The 19,421-nt window shown below is 36.2% G+C and overlaps 1 protein-coding gene across 1 annotated transcript in view; it reads left to right on the plus strand.

Moving 5' to 3' along the window:
* The first annotated feature begins 53 nt into the window (after positions 1–53).
* SLC24A2 (solute carrier family 24 member 2) overlaps positions 54–19,421 on the plus strand; it is a 328,495-nt gene continuing 309,127 nt past the window's right edge. The window contains exons 1-2 of the mRNA XM_044660717.1: positions 54–186; positions 2,335–3,397. Coding sequence (XP_044516652.1) covers positions 2,498–3,397 — 900 coding nt within the window. The 5' untranslated portion in view covers positions 54–186; positions 2,335–2,497. The remainder of the gene's footprint in view (positions 187–2,334; positions 3,398–19,421) is intronic.

Here is a 19,421-nt window from a genome sequence, read left to right on the forward strand (position 1 = left end):
AGAGAGAGAGAGAGAGAGAGAGAGAGAGAGAGAGAGAGAGACAGAGACAGAGACAGAGACAGAGAGACATAGACAGAGACAGAGAGACAGAGACAGACGGAGAGAGGTGAAGGACGATTACGATTGTAGAGGAAAGCAAACGATAACCACCGTTGCTACTGGAACTAGAGCGAGCCCTAGTGCGGGGTAAGTATGAAGCTGGGCGCGGACTCGTAGCCTTGGGGAGGTTTGTAGCGGGCAGGGGAGGTGGGAGAAGCAGCCACAACCGCCTGCGCTCCATGAACCCATCCTTCTTGCCCACAGCTCCTTCCAAGGAGTTCGAACCTGACAGGTGGTTCAAATGTGGGAGGTATTGTGTGGGTGGGTAGTTCTGCCCCCGAAAATAGTTGGCAAACTCGGTCCCCTCGCCAGCTGCTTTTCGGACACCCAGAACAGAACCCTGAATACCCATAACCCGAGACCCCAGTGAGACGCAGCTAGTTGCTTTGATTAAATACCTACCCAGCTAATCAGCTGCAGGCGGATTGGCAACCCTACACTCACTCCTGCTGCTGGTTCGGTCCCTGTGGGAAGAGTGAGGGACACAGCTGCTTTTGGAGAGGGCAATCCGAGATAAAGTAAACAAGCATTTAACATCTTCCAACACAACACAACACAACACAACACAACACACACACACACACACACACACACACACACACACACATCAGTTCCCTAAAGATGTAATCATAATGATATAATGCTTGGACAGGTCTCCAGTTCTTCCTTTAGCTTTTTGTTTTTATATTCTGTTAAGACTGACAAGGGAAAGTTTGAGACCCTTTTGGGCAAAGTTACAAAGTTGTGATGAGGTCTGTGGCGTACTTTTGCTAGTGGTTGCAGCTCTCTGTACTGGGAAGAAAACAGAAGAGTACACTGGAGAAAGGGAGGGAGAGTGGATTTGCAGAGTACCTAGAATGAGCTGGGATTGGGTGGAGCAAAAACTGAGCCCTGAGATTTCAGATCAGTTCCGCTTGTGTCTGAAGCCCTAGCCCTTTGTCACTGCAAAGCTCCACCATCTAGAGTCAGTCCAGGAATATCCAAGATTAATTAGGTTAATCATGGGGCTAGCAGCTCTATCTCCGTGATTTTGGCTTAGCCTGCTCTAAAACTTGAATCGACACTACTCATAGTGTTTAGGGTGCTTTTGACCCTCTTATGATATATTCTCTGTGAATGCCACTAAAGAGAGATTATTGATTTGGAGAAATATGCTTTCAAAAATCTTTTTTTCCATTATTATATTTTCTCCAATTACACGTAGGTGCATTTATTCTTAAAGGATATTTGTTTTTAAAGAGTACCCAGAAAGTACTCTGCTTTGTCAGATAGCTCTCAGATCTCCTGTGAAAGGCAATAGAAAATCTTGCTATTGATAGTTAATCTATGCTGAGATGTACTTTCCAAAGACTATTTTTGCTAAATGTTTATGGAAATTAATGCTGCAAGCAGAGCATATCTAATCAAAATGTTTACAAAACGCATATTTGACAACCAGTGACAGTTAGCCTCCTTTTGGAGCTGACTTTCATTTCATCAGGCATCAAGGCTTGATTTTAAACCTTTTCTATTCTAGAGTCTTAAGATTAAAAAAAAAAACTTTTAATGTAAGCATCTTTAGTCGGTCATTAAATCTGGATACATTTCTCTAAGCTTGAGATTTAAAAGGTATATTTTTTTGTCCATAAAATATGTCTGCTTTGTTATAAAAAATTTTTTACACTCTATGAAAAAGTACATTCTTGAATCAATGTCATCTCCATCCCCTACCCTCCCATATCTATTCAAATTTATTGATACATATTAAGGGGGACTTTAGAAATTTTTGCTTTTGGATTGATTTGTTGCTGTGATTGTCCCTGAGGGTTCAGAATTGTTGGTTCTGCAATCATATAACCACCCAGTGTAATAAGAAAAATTATTAGGAGTACCTTTTACCATTGTGGTACATTTTTTTACATTGTTTCCCATTTCTGGGAAGCTTTTTGCTTCTGTTGCATTATTGGATGCTGAAAAACAAGAGGGAGAGGTAATTTAACCTTTGAGAAATTTAAAAGAGCACGATTACTGGTCGATCCACCTGATTTTTGTTTCTGGTTCAAATTTCATACTAAAATTAGCTAGACATTACTAGATTTAATGGAAAGCTTATTTTTTGCTCATGCCAATTATGCAAGGTTTATTTCATTTAGTATTTCATCATTTGGGCAGAACTGTTTTTTAAAACACTTTTTTTAAAAGTTGGTTGTTAACATTATTATTGTTTACTCATCATCATTTATATTCTCTTTAAAGTGTAAATGAAGAGTGACTTTCATATGAAATTTAAAAATCACTTGATTGTAGAAGAACACTGCACGCACCGTTTTTAACCTAAAAAATATCAGGAAAAAGTATGAAAGAGCAATCTGATTGATCCTCAAACCTGGAAATCACCATACCTACTAGAAGACACAGAATGGCCCTCCATCAAACCATCACCACTAGATTTCTTGAAGAATGGTGCTTGGATAAATCACTGTCTGGCTGCAGGAAGCACCAGAATGTCTGGAAAAAACTGAGACAAATACGCATTGTAGGGCTCTTCATGGGTATAATGGCCATTTGCACATTCTCACTTTCAACTAGTGCCTTTTTCAAGATAGAGACACATAGCACAGATCAGGCCACCAGTTTAGGTCATCCGGAGTTAATGTCTGGGTACCATCAAAGAACTCTGTTAGACTTCAAGGAGAAGGTTCAGGATGGTACTCCAGAGCCACTTCCTACAAAATATGAAAATGAAACTGAACATCCTCAAGGAGACTATCCGAGAGACTTATTTTCCCTTCAGGAGCGAAGAAGAGGTGCAATAATTCTTCATGTCCTTGGAATGATCTACATGTTCATTGCCTTAGCCATAGTCTGTGACGAATTCTTTGTTCCTTCTCTGACTGTCATCACTGAAAAGTTGTCCATTTCTGATGATGTAGCTGGAGCAACCTTCATGGCTGCTGGAGGCTCAGCTCCAGAACTTTTTACGTCTCTGATAGGAGTCTTCATAGCTCATAGCAATGTTGGCATTGGCACAATAGTGGGCTCAGCAGTATTCAATATCCTGTTTGTCATTGGGATGTGTGCGTTGTTTTCAAGAGAAATCCTATACCTTACCTGGTGGCCACTCTTTAGGGATGTCTCATTTTATATTGTTGACTTGATCATGCTCATAATTTTTTTTCTGGATAATCTCATCACCTGGTGGGAGAGCTTGTTGCTGTTAACAGCTTATATTCTCTATGTGACTTTCATGAAATTCAACGTTCAGGTGGAAGCATGGGTGAAGCAACTGCTTAATAGAAACAAAGTTGTGAAAGTAACTGCAGCCACACCAGCAGCAGCAACGGCAACAGCAGCCGCAGCCACAGCCGCAGCTGAGACTGATGCAAAGGTTGGTTGGGTGCTCTTTATTATCTTTTTTAATCATTTGGACCAATATTCTTTTTCATATCTGCCATTTGTGAAATTATGGTAGAGCCATGAATGATAATTGAGCCAATATAGCATTATAAACCCTTCTGAGCTGGGCATTAGCCTCTCAGGGTACCCAGGCACTCAGAGCAGCAACTGTAGAGGTGCCTTCAGGAAAAAGTCTCCCCTCACTGCCCACACCCCAACTTCACCCCAAGTACCTTTTGTTTTTTAAACCCATATCTTCCTTCTTGGAGTCAATACTGTGTACTGGCTCCAAGGCAGAAGAGTGGTGAGGGTAGGCAATGGTCCAGGTCAAGTGACTTGCCTAGGGCCACTTAGCTGGGAAGTGTCTGAGGTCAGATTTGAACCTAGGACCTCCCATCTCTAGGCCTGGCTTTCAATCCACTGAGCTACCCAGCTGCCCCTCCCCCCCAAGTACCTTTGAAAGATGGGGTCTACAGAATGGAATAGTGAATGGTGAGTAAAAGCTGAGCCAGTATCCCAATTGTGAAAGTGGTTTCAGGATTAATAGTTCTCACGTCTTGCAAGAATATAGTATGTTCTATGGAATCATAAACTAGTAGCTGTTCTGACTTCAGGGATTAGGGTACTATAAATTATTGACCCAACGCAAGCATAGGGTTATAAAACTATAGGTTCATATGACTTGTAAGGATGAAACACAAGGCAAAAATGTACATTGAATTCACGACTGTGTCTGTCTTCTCCCTTCTTCCTTCACGGGGACAAAATACTGGAGTGGCAGCAGGTCAAATGCAATTCATGTTGTGTAAAGGATTCACCTGTGTGAGGAGGCAGAAAGCTGCCTCAGAAGGTGCTTTTTATATGGTGATAGGGATACGAGGGACTCTATTATCAATGCAAAATCTTCTGTTATGTATGAAACAAAGAAACCTTTCTGTTCTAGCTATCAACATGGTACTGAATAGCAGCATCCCCAATTCCCATGTGGTTTATAATACTAGTTTCTTCACAGCTTAGAGACTTCCTCCTTGAAATTTTCTCCCAGGGCCTTGCTTAAATCCAGGAAATGTATATAGGTCTGGCTATGTAGTCTATTATGGATTTACCTACCATGGTATTAATGGGAGATAGCATGGTTTATTGCATAAAGAGCCTTCCTTGGGGTCTAGAACAGTGATTCCCAAAGTGGGCGCTACTGCCCCCTGGTGGGTGCTGCGGTGATCCAGAGGACAGTGATGGCCACGGGTGCATTTATCTTTCCTATTAATTGCTATTAAATTTTTAAAAATTATTAAATTTTAAAACTTAAAAAATTCATTTCCAGGGGGCTAAGTAATATTTTTTTCTGGAAAGGGGGCGGTAGGCCAAAAAAGTTTGGGAACCACTGGTCTAAAAGATCTGGGCTTAATGCAAGGAAGCCAGTTGAAGGCAATTATAGTAATCCTGGTGAGAGATGATGGGAACCTGACCTTTTCTGATTGAGTAGAGAAAAGGTACAAGTGTGAGGGATGTGACAGTAAAACCATCAAGATATGAAAGAAGGGTAGGTTTGTGGGGAAAAACAAAGTAATATCTGAGATTCAAGTTACAACAGATCCATGCCTACTCATCCTTTGCCACTCAGTTGGTATCATGCAAAATAAAAATGAAATGAATGAAAATGAAATGAAATTAAGAAAGGGGGGGGGCAGGATGCTTACTCTTACATTTGTTCATCCAAAATGCAGATCCAGGCCTCCAAGGGTTCCTGCCATAGACTTAAGGTCATTTGGTGGCACAGAATATGGAGATAGGATTTCACTAAAGACATCTCCATAGCTACAACTCTGAGTACCTGAATGCCTAGAAAGACTAATGCTCAGTTCCAAAGGGATGAGATTGGTAACTTATGCAACATAGATAGGGATCAGTCTAGGGAATTGTTTGCAGGACAAGGATATTTTTGTTGAGACACCTAGAGTGAGGATAGGATATGACTCATCTTCCCACTCTCAAATTTCTTTCTCATATTCCAGTTGGGGTAACGCAATGGCCTTTGGGAGAATACAGTTCTATACTACGATACCTTTTCGCAGTCTAGTGGGAATCATTTTGGCATTAATGGAAAGACCACTCAAGTTAAAGTTAAATTTAAAATTAAAGGTAAACCTTGATTCCAATCTCACCTCTGCCACTTAGTAACTGTGTAAAAATAAGCAAATCTTTTGATACCTCTGGTTTTATTTTTCTGCTTTATAAAACAGAAACAATAATATCTGAATGTATCTGAAGGTTGTAAAGATTGAATGGACATTTCATAGTTAGCAATGTAATTTTTGACTTACATAGACATTAAAAATTAGCTCTTTAAAAAGTGTTTTGGAAGAACATTATGATTTTTGTCAATAAAGCCATGTCACTGTACCTTTTGAGTAAGTTGAACAATCCATGGTCAGTGCTATAATATGCTTTGCCACAACCAGTCCTCTCATTCTATACAGATGAGCTTCTCCTGATCTATTGGCCAGAAAGCATTCTGGATTTTCAAAACACATGGTCATCATTACTGTACTAAATGTTTCTGCTTTTTTGTGATTCATTTGGATATTTTTTATTAAATATGTCCTAAAACGGAATAATATGTCTTTATTAGCATAGGAAGTGATTTCTCCTATTTGAATGGTCAATCTAAATTTCAGGCTGGGAGGGATCATGAAGCAAGTAAACATAGTCTAAGAAAAGTAAATTTGTCATTTTATTTTACTGCAGAATTACATTTTATGTATTGGAATGTGATTATGGAGAATGAGAAACTAGCACTGGAATGCATTCTTGAGTCTGATTTTAAACAGAGAAGCAAATACATATGCAAAGCTGTTATACTAGCATCTGGGTGAATTTTTATGTATACATAAAACAAATGTTAGCATGGAGGGTGGGGGTTTTTTATCTCCAAGAAAATAATAAGAATATTTTGTTAAATTTACATAAGTCCTCGTCAGTAAAATATGAAAGCAACCATTTTTTGCAGCTGTCACAAATGGTAGTAAAGGACAGGAAATGACAATGATAATTTTCTCTTCATTTTGAAAAAAGATGAGTTTTTGTGGAGTTTCCATGATTTTCATCCTATATATTTTATCCCAATACATGGTTTTCTGCTGGAGAATACAAAAAAAAAAGAAAAAATAACATAGTGAATTGATAATATGGAAAATCAGTTTTCAAACATGGAGTTTGAAAATTCTAGTTTTAGTGCTCTTAAAGTCAAACTTATCTCAAATTAAAAGCCTTATCTATGGGATATGCACACATCTAGGTTCCAGTTCATATACATCATGAGAAATGGTTCCATTAATTATAATTTATATTTTATATTTCCATTTAGCTAGAACTAATAACTACATTTCATATAGTTGTCATTTCAAGTTATATGAATTCAAATACAAGCGATCACTTCAGGAGATGTTACTTGGAATCTTCCTGTACTATTTTCAAATTTTTTTGTTTCTCTTCACAAAAACCTCATAACCTAAGATTATACACTTATCCGGATGAAGGGACAAGGGGACGCGTAAAAGACCTTGGAGATCCTCTTACCATTATAAAATTCCTTTTACCATTGCCTACAAAAGGCTTGAGGTCTGTAATACAGGCTATAAAGTACAGTCACAATCTTGGCCTTAAAAGTAATTTTTTAAAAGCTCATCTTAAATTCTGTTTTATGTTGTATGAAGCACTTTTAAGTGCTTAACAATGAGGCACATTTGGTCTCATTTGACCTTCCCAAAGATTTTGTGAGAGAAGTAGTGAAAGTTTTGTCATTCTCATATTAGGGGTGAAGAATTCAGAGGCAAGTGACTGAGCCAGGGTCATAAGCTACTGAGTAACACAGCTCAGTCTAGAAATATTAGAGTGTGTTGTCCAAAAACATTGTGTCCTAATCAGTTATTTCACAAATGTTCTCTTAGCATATTTGACTTCCATCAAAATGGTAGTTTTGTTGATTTGCATTGAGAGGGAGGCAGAGAGACAGAGAGGGGAAAGAGAAGGAGGGAGGATGAGAGATGAGCAAGTCACAAAGCATGAGAAAATTGGAATGACTGGTGATCATTTAAGTGGAGGAAATACTCCCCACATCATAGACCCATCAATGAATGATTCTTCTTTATATGGGTCCACACTCCAATAGTACAGATTATAAGAACAGTGGGAGCTTGTATTTTCTGCATCTTACAGTCAATTATGAGACTATAAAGGTATCATCTTTTACAAAACATCATTTTTGAAAGACTAGATATTGCCTCAATATATGTATTTGTTATTTTGTTGTTGTTGAGTTATTTCAGTCATGTCCAATTCTTTGAGACGCCCTTTGGGGTTTTCTTGGCAAAAATATTTTGTCATTTCCTTCTAGCTCATATTATAAATGAAGATACTAAGGCAAAAAAGGGTTAAGTGACTTGCCCAAGGTCACATAGCTAGTAGGTGTCTGAGAAAAGATTTGAACTTAGGTATTCCTGACTCAATGCCTGGCATTCTCTCCACTGTACCATTTAGTTGCCCAGAAATCCATGTATAGATAGTCTCAAAAGTTATATTGAAATGGGCAAGTTGTCATATGGGCCAGTAGTTACTGATGTTTTCTTGATTAGCAAATTTTAATACTAATTATTTTTCCAGTCATTTACTATCCTTCCTATTCTCAGAGATTTTAATCTCTGAATGTCCTGAAAATCCAGTTATCTCTAATATGGATTTGCTCTGTATATACGTAGTCTAGTCCAGATGTTTTTCAGACTTTGTTTTCTTTAGGATCATTTTTCCTCATGTAATGCCTTGGAGTCTGTGATGTTAAAGCTCAGTTAAAGCAGTAGTTTCACTACCAATAATGGAAAGAATAGTTTATTCTAATAACCAGGCAGCTAGATGTATCAGTGGCAAGAGTACTGGACCCAGTCAGGAAGAATGAGTTTAAATCCACACTCAGACACTTAATAACTGTGTAACCCTGGGCAAGTTATTTAACTTCTATCTGTTTCTGCTTCCTCATCTATAAAATTGGGATAATAATAGCAACTACCACCCAGGATTGTTGTGAAGATAAATGAAATATTCATAAACTGCTTTGAAAACTTCAAAAGGCCATACAAATGCTTCTTACTGTAGCTATCATCTTTTTCAGATCTTTTCCATTTTTCCATACTTATTGCCCTCCTCCCAGTTTTATAAATTGCTCTTGACATGACCTATCTTAATCATCTCTTTTGCCAGTCTTTCTGTAGGATACTTTGATATTTCAACAGATCTATGGTTTCATAAATAGGAGAGCTCTCCATTAGTACAGAATAGAAATACATCTATGCTTTCTTGTCCTCCTTGATTTGTGTCCAAATATTTCCACACATGATCTACTCAATGTGGTGGAGACCTTCTTTTGGTCCTCAATATTTTGTAAATACTATTGAAGCACTTGGATTTTGCATCTGTTTTTCTTCACTTTCGATATACAACTTCTTTTCTATTCTTACTTGCCTAGGTGTGTGCTCGTTTGTGTACATATGGGTCTCTTTGCACATAGATACCTGACAAGTGTGTCAATTCATAAAATAATATTAGAAATGCAAAAAGTCTTTAAAGTCATCAAAATGAAGCAATGGGAAAGCATACTGATTCTTTAGCGTAATTTTGAAATCCTAGTTCCATCAAATACAATTGGGTCAGTGACTTTGCTTGCTTATGCCTCAATTTCCTTAGTTGCAAAATGAGTATTGAATTAGATTCTTTTTGAGGACCCTTCCAATTATAAACCCCTAATGTTTAGTTCAAGACTCTCTTCACACATCTGATTTATGAACATATGTATACACACAAAGGGAATAGACCTAGAAGATGGACTAAACCTGCTATTTCATTACTTTAGGGACACCCCTAGTGAAAAAAAAATCTCTACCAATGCAGGCTGGCATTTTCCCCTGCAATTTGTAATCTGAAAGAGTTGCCAAGAACCCCAAGATGTTGAATGATTTGCCCAGGATCACATAGGAAATATGTATCAGAAGCAGGACTTTAACCCAGGTTTTCATGGTTTAAAGGCCACAACTCTCTCCACAACACCATGTTGCCTACATAAAAAGAATGCTTTCACATGTGCATATTGGATTGGTGTGAACTCACACACCAAGTATGTATATAAACATACCAAGTATACAGATTGAATATTTGCATAACAGCAAGTGTACATATCAAATATAGAAGGGGTTAAACATATATGTCGACATAAAAGGTATTGTGTATATATATATACATGGACAGCTAGGTGGCACAGTGTATAGAGTGTCAGGATTGGAATCAGAAAGACTTCCTCTTCCTGGGTTCAAATGTGGTCTCTAATATGTACCAGCTGTGTGATCCTGGAGGAAAAAAAATGGGAAAAACCCAGTATCTTTGCCAAGAAAATCCAAAATGGCGTCATGAAGAGTTTGGACATGACTTAAAAATAATTCAACAACAATAAAATAATGTGTGTACATAATGAGAATGTACTTGAACTATAAAATCATTTTACATGGAAATTATATATATATATGTTATGTTTAATTTTAATGTGAAAACAGAAGAGAAGAAAATCATGATAACTATTACCTTCCTAGAAATACATATCACTAAGGAGTGAGATATGTCAATAATTTTACAGTTCAAGTATATATATTCTTTTGCAAGTCATGGTCTAAAGTTAAGGTTTAAAGAAAACTTTTCATCACTATTAATCTTTTTATATGTATATATAATCAATAATAACAATATTTACATATTTTAAGGGTTATAAAAATCTTCACAGCAATTATGCGAGGTAAGTATAGCAAATATCATTAATCCCATTTTACAGATGAGAAAATTGAGCTTCTAAGAGTTTGTGATTTGTCCAGGGACACCCAAAAATGTTGTAAGTGTTGAGTTGAGATTTGAATATAGATCTCTCTTGACTCCAAATCCAGGACTCTTCCTGGGATGCCATTCTGACTCTACATTCACTGGAATTAGCTTCAAACAATTAGAGTAGAAAAAGCAAATTAAAGATTTGTTTATATTGTTACCTGATATATATCCTATTCTTCAAAAGCACTAGAAAATATTCATATAATCCAAGTTTAAAACTGCATAATTTAGAAGTAACATGAAATCCTAAAGAGATCATTGGATTCACAATCAGCAGAGAACTAGGTTTGAGTCTCACCTCTGACATTTACTAGTCATATGACCCTGAACCAGCCACTTAATCTCTTTGAGCTTGTTTCCTTTCTAATAAGATGAAAATAATAATAACAATATAGTTTACCAAGCAGCATTAGGAGGATCAAAAGAAATTTTTATATAAGATCATTTGATAAACCTTAAAGCATACTTAAATAGCAATCATTATGATACTGCATAATTTTAATAAGAAAATTTCAATAATTATTGTTGTTGATAGCATAATACACCAATAATTGGGAAGCTTTATTGTAGTCTATCCCATATAAAAATTGTATCTATATGTAATCAGAAAATCAGGAAAAAAATAAAAACTAAAACAAAACAAAGAAAAAGAAAAAGTCTGTCCCCAAAGTATTGAAAATGAGGTGCACTGTAGCACTTTCTTTTTAGTCTATAGATATTTGGGCAGCTGCCTTCCTTCTCTTTGTTAATATTGGCCTTTAGCCATATAGGCTACCTTTCCATCCAGAATTCACTGTCCTTTGGCATTAGTAGGTGGACAATTGGAAAATGAATTCCAAGCTAATTGCTTCCTTCCATTATCCACACCCAGCTCTTACGTTCCCACTGAGAGGAATGTGGAAAGTATGTGGAAATAAAATTCTTGTGTGTAATAATTATTTGCATAAGTATTAAACCAGTTCCTTGCCTTATCTTCTGGGTCTTCAAGAAAGATACACTGAAAGATAGTTTTAGAAATTACTTAATATATATGATGTGGTTAAAACAAGATAGGAGTTGGATCTGAATCTGTCTTTACTATTTACTAGCTATGTGACCTCGAGCAAATTATTTAGCCTCTCTGGGCTTCAGTTTTCTCAGCTGTAAAGTTAAATAATCGGCCTCAGTATTCCCAAAAGCTCCTTTAAGCTCTAAATTTCAGCAGTATTTATTACAGCACTTACTGTTTTAATATCTATACATTGTAAAATTTTTAGAAAGACCTTGAGAAATGAGAATAAAAGCTAATTTCATTTATTTTATTATCAATTTTACTTCTTTAATTTTGGGTGCTGATGCATTATTTTATTGGTGTAATAAAAATTTCCAAGGAAGGAAATGTGATCCTCCAGTAATATTGACTATGATTCCATCACCCATAGTCTAAGAAAGATATCTGGTACACTAAGGGATTAAATTACTTCTTTCTTTCTTTTTTTTTAAGGGTCATACAACAAGTATGTTTCACAGGAAGGACTTAAATACAAGTCTTCCTGACTCTAAAGCCATTTCTCTCCCCACTATCCACAGTGCCTTGAGGAAGAGTAAATGCCTAGTAAAAAATATTTACTCATAATTTATCCAATTTATCACTAATCCTGCACATTGGATAAACAGTAATTAACTTTTTGAAGTTATTACATCCCATTATTTTTATTTCAAAATATCTTCTGGCTTGTTTTTAAAATGACATAAACAAGGAGTTAAATTAATTTTGTTTTAATAATTATTTGACAACTTTATAGCTTCCTGATAATTGTATATTCTGAGGTTTTATAGAAATACATCTGGGAATCATTGATAAAGAGACAAAATTTATGCTATAGCTATTTATTTTATAGCATTTATGACTTCTCTTTCCACAAAAACAGCAACAACAACTGGTCATGGTACATATGAAGAGGTCAAATATTACTTTGTTGTATTGTAAAAAATCATAAAATTATTGAAAATAAGTTATTCAATTTTTGTAGCACTGGAATGATTTTGTTGAAATGAGATGATCTTTGGAGCCTCTGTTATGCTGCAGTTTTTTGTTTTTTAACAATTTTACAGTAATGTTTTCTGAAAACTTTTATGCTGCTCAAGGTGAATTATGGCTTAATTCTTTGTTATGAGGTAGGAAAACATTGCGGTACTGCAATCTGAATTTGTTGAGTTTCAATGCACACAGAATGAGATTCTCTACCGAAACACTGTTCTATTGCTCATATGTTTTGTATATCTCTGTTGTAGTAGACTAGGTTTGGCTTGTAAAGCTGCTGTCCATGGTATTTTACATCTAAGAAATTGTGCTATAACCTGATCACTAGCCTGGAAAATTCTAAAGGGAGGAAGTTCTTAACATATTTACTTAAATCTGGATTGGTGGCTAGATCCATGTTTTCTTGGATATGTACTTTTAAGGTGTACCTAACTTCTTAATTAAACTGAATTTTTATAAATCAACTCATGTTATAAATATGTTAAAGGAGCTAACTAGTTAAAGGAATTCTATAGGGAATGCTTTTCATAAAGTAAAAAAATATTTTTATGAAGTGAATAGTTAACTCCTTCTTATATGACATTTTGTGAACATGTACGTAATACGTGAATTGTAATAAATTTAGTTGAGACCAAGTATATTTCCATGTTTGACTTCTGTCCCAAAGTATACTTGGATTTTAATAAAATGAAAAGAAAAATTTCAATAAAGGTAAAAACTTCCCCTAGGTTAAACAAAAATGTTCCTCTAATAAAAAGGAATACATTTCCTGTTTTCCTCAAAGGCATTAAAATCTTGGCTCTTTTGAATGAAAATTGTTGGCTAAGTGAGATGACATATTAAGGTGTCTAGGGACACAGCAGGGTAAAGTTGCTTTTCTCTCGAATACCCTCTTTTGACATTAAAACAATAACAGTCCTGTGAAACATTTCTGCCACAGTGGATCGTGGAGTGAAGGTCACATTTTGGAGCCTCCTGAAAGGAGCTGGAAAAGGATTTCATAAATTTTATTGCAGTGAATAGCACCTAATGCTGCTGTTGCTCTCTTTGCCATTCATGTCACCTTGGCCTTTCCAATCTGAGTTGACACAAACCCTAGAGTCAAGACATCTGCCTAGTATCTTGTAGAAGACTTGAAGCCCAGATTCTTCATCTTTGCCAAAGATAGAACTAGAAAAAGCAAACCTCAGTTTTAGCAAAACTGATTTTAATTAAAATCCTGTTTGCTCTGGCTACTGAGAAGGCAATTTAATCAACAGCTTCGGATTGGTGAAGAGATTCATTTGATTTCAATTCAATAAGCATCCATTGAGGGCTTACTGTTTACTGGGCATAAAGACAAGGAGACAGAATGGTATGAAGGGAAGACTGCCAACTTTGGCTCAGAAGAACTGGGTTCAAATCCCACCACTGCAAATTACAAGCTCTCTAGGCTTCATTTTCTTCATCTGTAAAATAGAAAGGGGTGGACTAGATGCATCTAAGCTTATTTCTAATCATAGACCTATGAATCTATTACCTCTGCTCTTAGAACACTCATATTCTAAGAGCATGTAAAAGCTAACATTTATATAGGCACTATGCTAAACTTTACAATTATGATCTCATGTGATCCTCACAACATCTCTGAGAAGTGTGAGATTCATATTGCAGAGAGGGGAACAAGCTGCAGAGAACTCGAAGAGAGTGGGCACTATGGATTTCAGTGATGTAGCCTGAACCCCTCTCTGCAGCTTGAACCCCTCTCTGCAATATGAATCTCACGGAATTAAGTGCTATTATTATCCCCATTTTACATATGAGAAAACTGTGGAAAACAGAATTAAATAACTTGCCTAGGATGACACAACTTGTAAGCTTCAGAGGTCAGATTTGAACCTAGGTCTTCCTGACTCCAAGCCTAGAACTCTATCCACTATACCACCTAGCTGCCCTCACAAGCAAATTAACCATTTTGGAGAGCAATCTGGAATTACACCCCAAAAGTTATAAAACTGTGTATACCTTTTGATTCAGCAATACCACTATTGGGTTTATTTCCTAAGGTGATCAGGGGATAGAAAAAGAACCTAGATGCCCTAAAACATTTAAAGCAAAACTCTTTGTGCTGGCAAAGATCTGGATTTGAAGGAATGCCCACCAGTTGATCGTTAAGTAAATTGTAGCATATGATTGTGATGGAATACCACTGCCCTGTAAGAAATGATGAGCAGATTAATTTTGGGAAAACATGGAAAGACCTACAGAGAAAGAATTGATAAATGGAAATAAGGAAGACATAATTTTATATATACTTATATCTTTTGTCAAATGATGCCTTCTCTAATGGGGAAAGGAGGGGAGGGAAGGAGGAAGGAGGAAGGGAGAGGAAGTTACCTGGGTATTTTAATGTAACAAACAAAAAATTTACATCTTAAATATATATACACAAAATAATTCCAAGCAGAGAGCACTAGAAATAAGAGCAATTAGAATAGACCATATATAGAGGTAGTACTTGTGAGTCTTGAAAGAAGCTAAAGACTTAGAGATGGAGAGGAAGCAATGCCTCTTGGCATAGAGATTATTAGCCTGAGTAAAGTCAAAGAGAAAGGAAATGGAATGTTGTGCACAGGAAATAATATTAGAGCCAATTTGGCAACAATGTGTGGAGTATTCAAAGGGAAGCAATGTGCAAAATACCTAGAAAGAATGACTGAGGTCATAGTGTGAAGGCTTTAAACGTTAAACTGAAGAGTTTGTACTTTAGCCTAGAGACAATAGAAAATGGCTGGGTTTTACTGGACAAGAAAGGACATGGTCATACCTGTACTTTTATTAATATCAGTGTGGCAACTGTGTGAAGAACTGATTGGAAAGGAGAGAGACTTGAGACAGAGAGAGACTATTAATTAGAAAGCTATTCAATAGCCCAGGTAAGTGAAAATGATGAAAAACCATCTGAGTCCAGAATTCTATTTACCTAATAAGCATTCAATAAATACTGCAATTGACTTGATGTTCTGCATCGATAGAAATATTATGAATATGAAAACTTTTGAGTTCAACCAAATCCAAAAAGTAATTGTATGTGATTTAAAGTGTGATGGCATGCCCAATACTAATACTTATTTCTTCAGAGTATTTGCTGAGAACCATAAAATTCTAGCAGAATTGTACTAACTACAAGCATCTCAACATTTTCACCTTTCTACCATCTACTCTATATAAATAAATTAAAGAATCCTGTCTAGTTTTGTTTTGTTTAAAGAACCACTCAGGAAAAGGAGCCAACTGGGTATGGTAGGAACAGCATAGGAAGTCTAGAAATCTGAAAACAATGGTTCTAATTCTGACTCTTCCTGTTCTCTGGATGACCTTGGGAAAACCATTCAACTGCGTCCATTTGCTTATCTGTCTAATTAGGAAATTGAACTAAATGATTTCTTATGTTCCTTCTAGTTCTGATCTAATGCTCTGGAGTGCCAGTTATTTTTAATTATTGTTAGACAAATTTGAAAATGAATGATTTTTAATTTAATGCCGTTATGTTAGAGGGAGGCACAAATTATGACTAGAGGTTATAACTATGTTACCTCCCAAACTAATTTTTTTATTGACTGCTTGAATTCAGTTAAATAAATATCCATTCACTATTTTGTGTTCTAGTGGGGAGGGTGGGGTGATATGATGATAAGACAGATTCGCTGCCCCAAGTCAATCCAGTTTATTACAAACCAAAGAGAACATTAGATGCTAGCTTATTCCCTGTACTTACCGAAAATAGATCTGGAAGGAATGAATTCAAATTTTAGGCAGAAGAGACTTAAGTTAAGCTACCCTATTGTTCTAATTTATAATGTAGTTGGAGAGATAAGGAATGGGCACAAAAATAATTCTAATTAAAAAATAGAACATGAATTCACATGGGAGAGGAAAACCAAGTGTAAGAAGATTTCAGAAAAGGGAAGTTGTTACTCTCTTATGGCTAAGGGCTTCTTTTTAAAAAACCCTTAATTTCTATCTTACAATTAATACTAAGGAAAATTGTGGTGAGTGCTCAACTGGGGTCAAGAAACTTGTCCAGGGTCACACAGGAAGTGTGAGAGACCAGATTTGGACTGAGGAGCTCCTGACTCTATACTTGGCGCTCTAGATGAGCCACTGAGCCACCTAATTGCCCCTTTGGGGCTTGTTCAGTGCAGTTTTTAGGACTTCTTGAAGAAGGTGGAATTTGAACCTGACCCCATTTTAATGACTTTAGTTATCTAATCAAGTTAGATTTCCAAATGAAAATATGTCACCAAGGGCTATCAAAACATGACTTTATTTCATGACTGTCATTGAGATTGTGAATCCTGAGTAAGGAAAGAACAGACTGCGCTAAACAATGTGATATGCATTCCTTACAAAGACAGAATCATTTTTTCTCACTAACTCTTCACCATATGGAAAACAAATGGAGACAGAGCACGGAAGGTGTGAAATGAGTGAGACTCAAAATGTTGACAAGGAGGCCTGAAAAGCATAGCAATTAGTTTACCTACGTGTTTGAATTTCAAAGTTTAAGAGTGTAGACACCAAATAGAGTTGTTATTGTGATTATTAAGGTGTTTCAATCATGTGCAACACTTTGTGAACCCACTTGGGGTTTTCTTGGCAAAGATACTGGAGTGGCTTGCCATTTCTTTTTCTAGCTCATTTTTACAGATAAGGAAACTAAGGCAAACAGGTTTAAATGACTTGCCTAGGGTCACAGAGCTAGGAAGTGTCTGAGGTCAGATTTGAATCCAAATCCTCTCAATTCCAAGTCTGGTACTGTAGCCACTGTGCTACCTACCTGCCCCACTTACTCTCATTTTAGAGATGAAGAAACTAGAGGTCGGAGAATTTCAGTTTACTCAAGGTCACATGGATAAGTCCCCGAGATGAGATTTGAACCCAAGTCTAATCAAGAGTCTTTCCACTATTCCATAATGTCTTTTGTTTGCATAGTACTTTATGGAATTCAAGACATAATCCACAGCCTTGGGAATTTACAAGTTAGTTGCCTGGTTCCTAGCCAAATTCATTTCTCAGTTCCCCCAGCTATATACTCATGATCCCTTTTTTCTTATTTACTTTCCACATATAATCATATCAGTCTCTTCTTTACTAGAGACATCTGAGTTATATTTTTAGTGAAATGAATTATTTTTTAAAGTTCATTGTAATACACGAGGTACTTAGCACAATGCCTGGGGTGTTTGAATCGTTATAACACATGACTGCAATTTACTGTACATTTAATGAGAAAGAACTTCAGATAGTAAATAATAATTCAAAAGGCTTTTTCCAGTTACAAATATTCAATTAAAAGGTATGTATCTTTACCATTGGCGAAATTATATCTTCTTTAACAAGCATTAGAGGCAGCATGACATAATGGACAGAGAGCAAGCCTTAAAGTCAGAAAGATATGTGTTTAAGTCCTTTCTTCTGTACACACTAGCTTCATTTTCTTGGAGACACCAGATCAACAATTAATTAATTAATTAATAAGTATATTAATTTAATATCTAAATATATTAAATATAAATCTAATATAGAAATATATTAAATTAATGAGCATAAAATGACAAAATAATTAAATAATTGGAAGCCAGCTTAATAATTAATACAATAATTGGGAAATATTTAACCAAAAATTAATAAAACATAGGTAATGTTACATTTTAAAACTTAAATCAATATGCCACCCACAAAGACGTATGGATTTTGTTACTGTTCAGTCACTTTTAATCCTGTCTGATTCTTCATGACCCCATTTGGGGTTTTCATGGCAAGAATACTAGAGTGGTTTGCCAGTTCCTTCTCCAGCTCTTTTTTTAAAGAATTGGAAACCGTGGCAAACAGGGTTAAGGGATCTACCCAGGGTCGCCTAGCTTATAAGCGTCTGAGGCCAGATTTGAACTCAAGAAAAGAAATCTTCCTGGTGCCAGACTCAGCACTCTACTGTGCCATCTAATTGCCCCATGTATAGATGAGTATTCTCCATTTCTTTTTCAGTTTGACACCACTACTCTAAGCAATGTCTTAGCCTCTAGTGGCAGAGAAAGTACCGATTTACATTAGGAGAGGGAGTTTACTCACCCGGGGGGGGGGGGGTTCCTTATACAAAGGAAAACACATTTCCATTTTCATCCCTCTCCCAACATACATAACGATTAGAATGGTGCCATTTACACTATAACTACTTAGAAATACTTTTGGAAAATGCTGGTGCTGATGATTATAGATTTAGAAATCACAGAAACTTTGATTATGATCTAGCTTAGTTTTTCTATCTCATAACCAAGGAAACTGAGGTTTAGAAAATTGAAGGGACTTGCCCAAGGGTTACACAGATAGTAAGTGGCCAAAGCAGAAATCGAACCTAGATCTTCTGACTTCAAATTCAGTATCACTCTGCAGCCCTCATGAACATGCTAATCTTATCTTGATGCCTACCCAAGATCTAGGTTGAAGTTAAGAAACTTTAACTCTTGTTTTACCATTTGACAAATATTTTTATTACAGGGTCTCTTTGGCTTATGCCTTTATATCACCAATGACTAGCTTAGTGCCTGGTAGTTATTGATTTGAGTTAAAGTAAAATAAAATGACAGAGCCAGGGTTGTTGAGGCTATTTCTTCTTTCTTTCTTTTTAATCTATCTTAACTCTACCATATCTGTTCCCTTAATACCCTACTTCACATTAATTCTCTGATCCATCTTTTTTTTAAAACCCTTACCTTCCATCTTAACATCAATACTGGGCTTTGGTTCTAAGGCAGAATTGTGGTAAGGGCTAGGCAATGGGGGTTAAGTGACTTGCCCAGGGTCACACAGCTAGAAAGTATCTGAGGTCAGATTTGAACCCAGGACCTCCAGTCTCTTGGTCTGACTCTTAATCCATTGAGCCACCCAGCTGCTCCTCTCTGATCTGTCTTTTATTTCCATATTATATATCAATGTGTTATTGACCAAATGTCTAATGTAATAACAA

Source organism: Gracilinanus agilis, chromosome 1 (genome assembly GCF_016433145.1).
Source record: "Gracilinanus agilis isolate LMUSP501 chromosome 1, AgileGrace, whole genome shotgun sequence".
Classification (NCBI taxonomy): Eukaryota; Metazoa; Chordata; class Mammalia; order Didelphimorphia; family Didelphidae; genus Gracilinanus; species Gracilinanus agilis.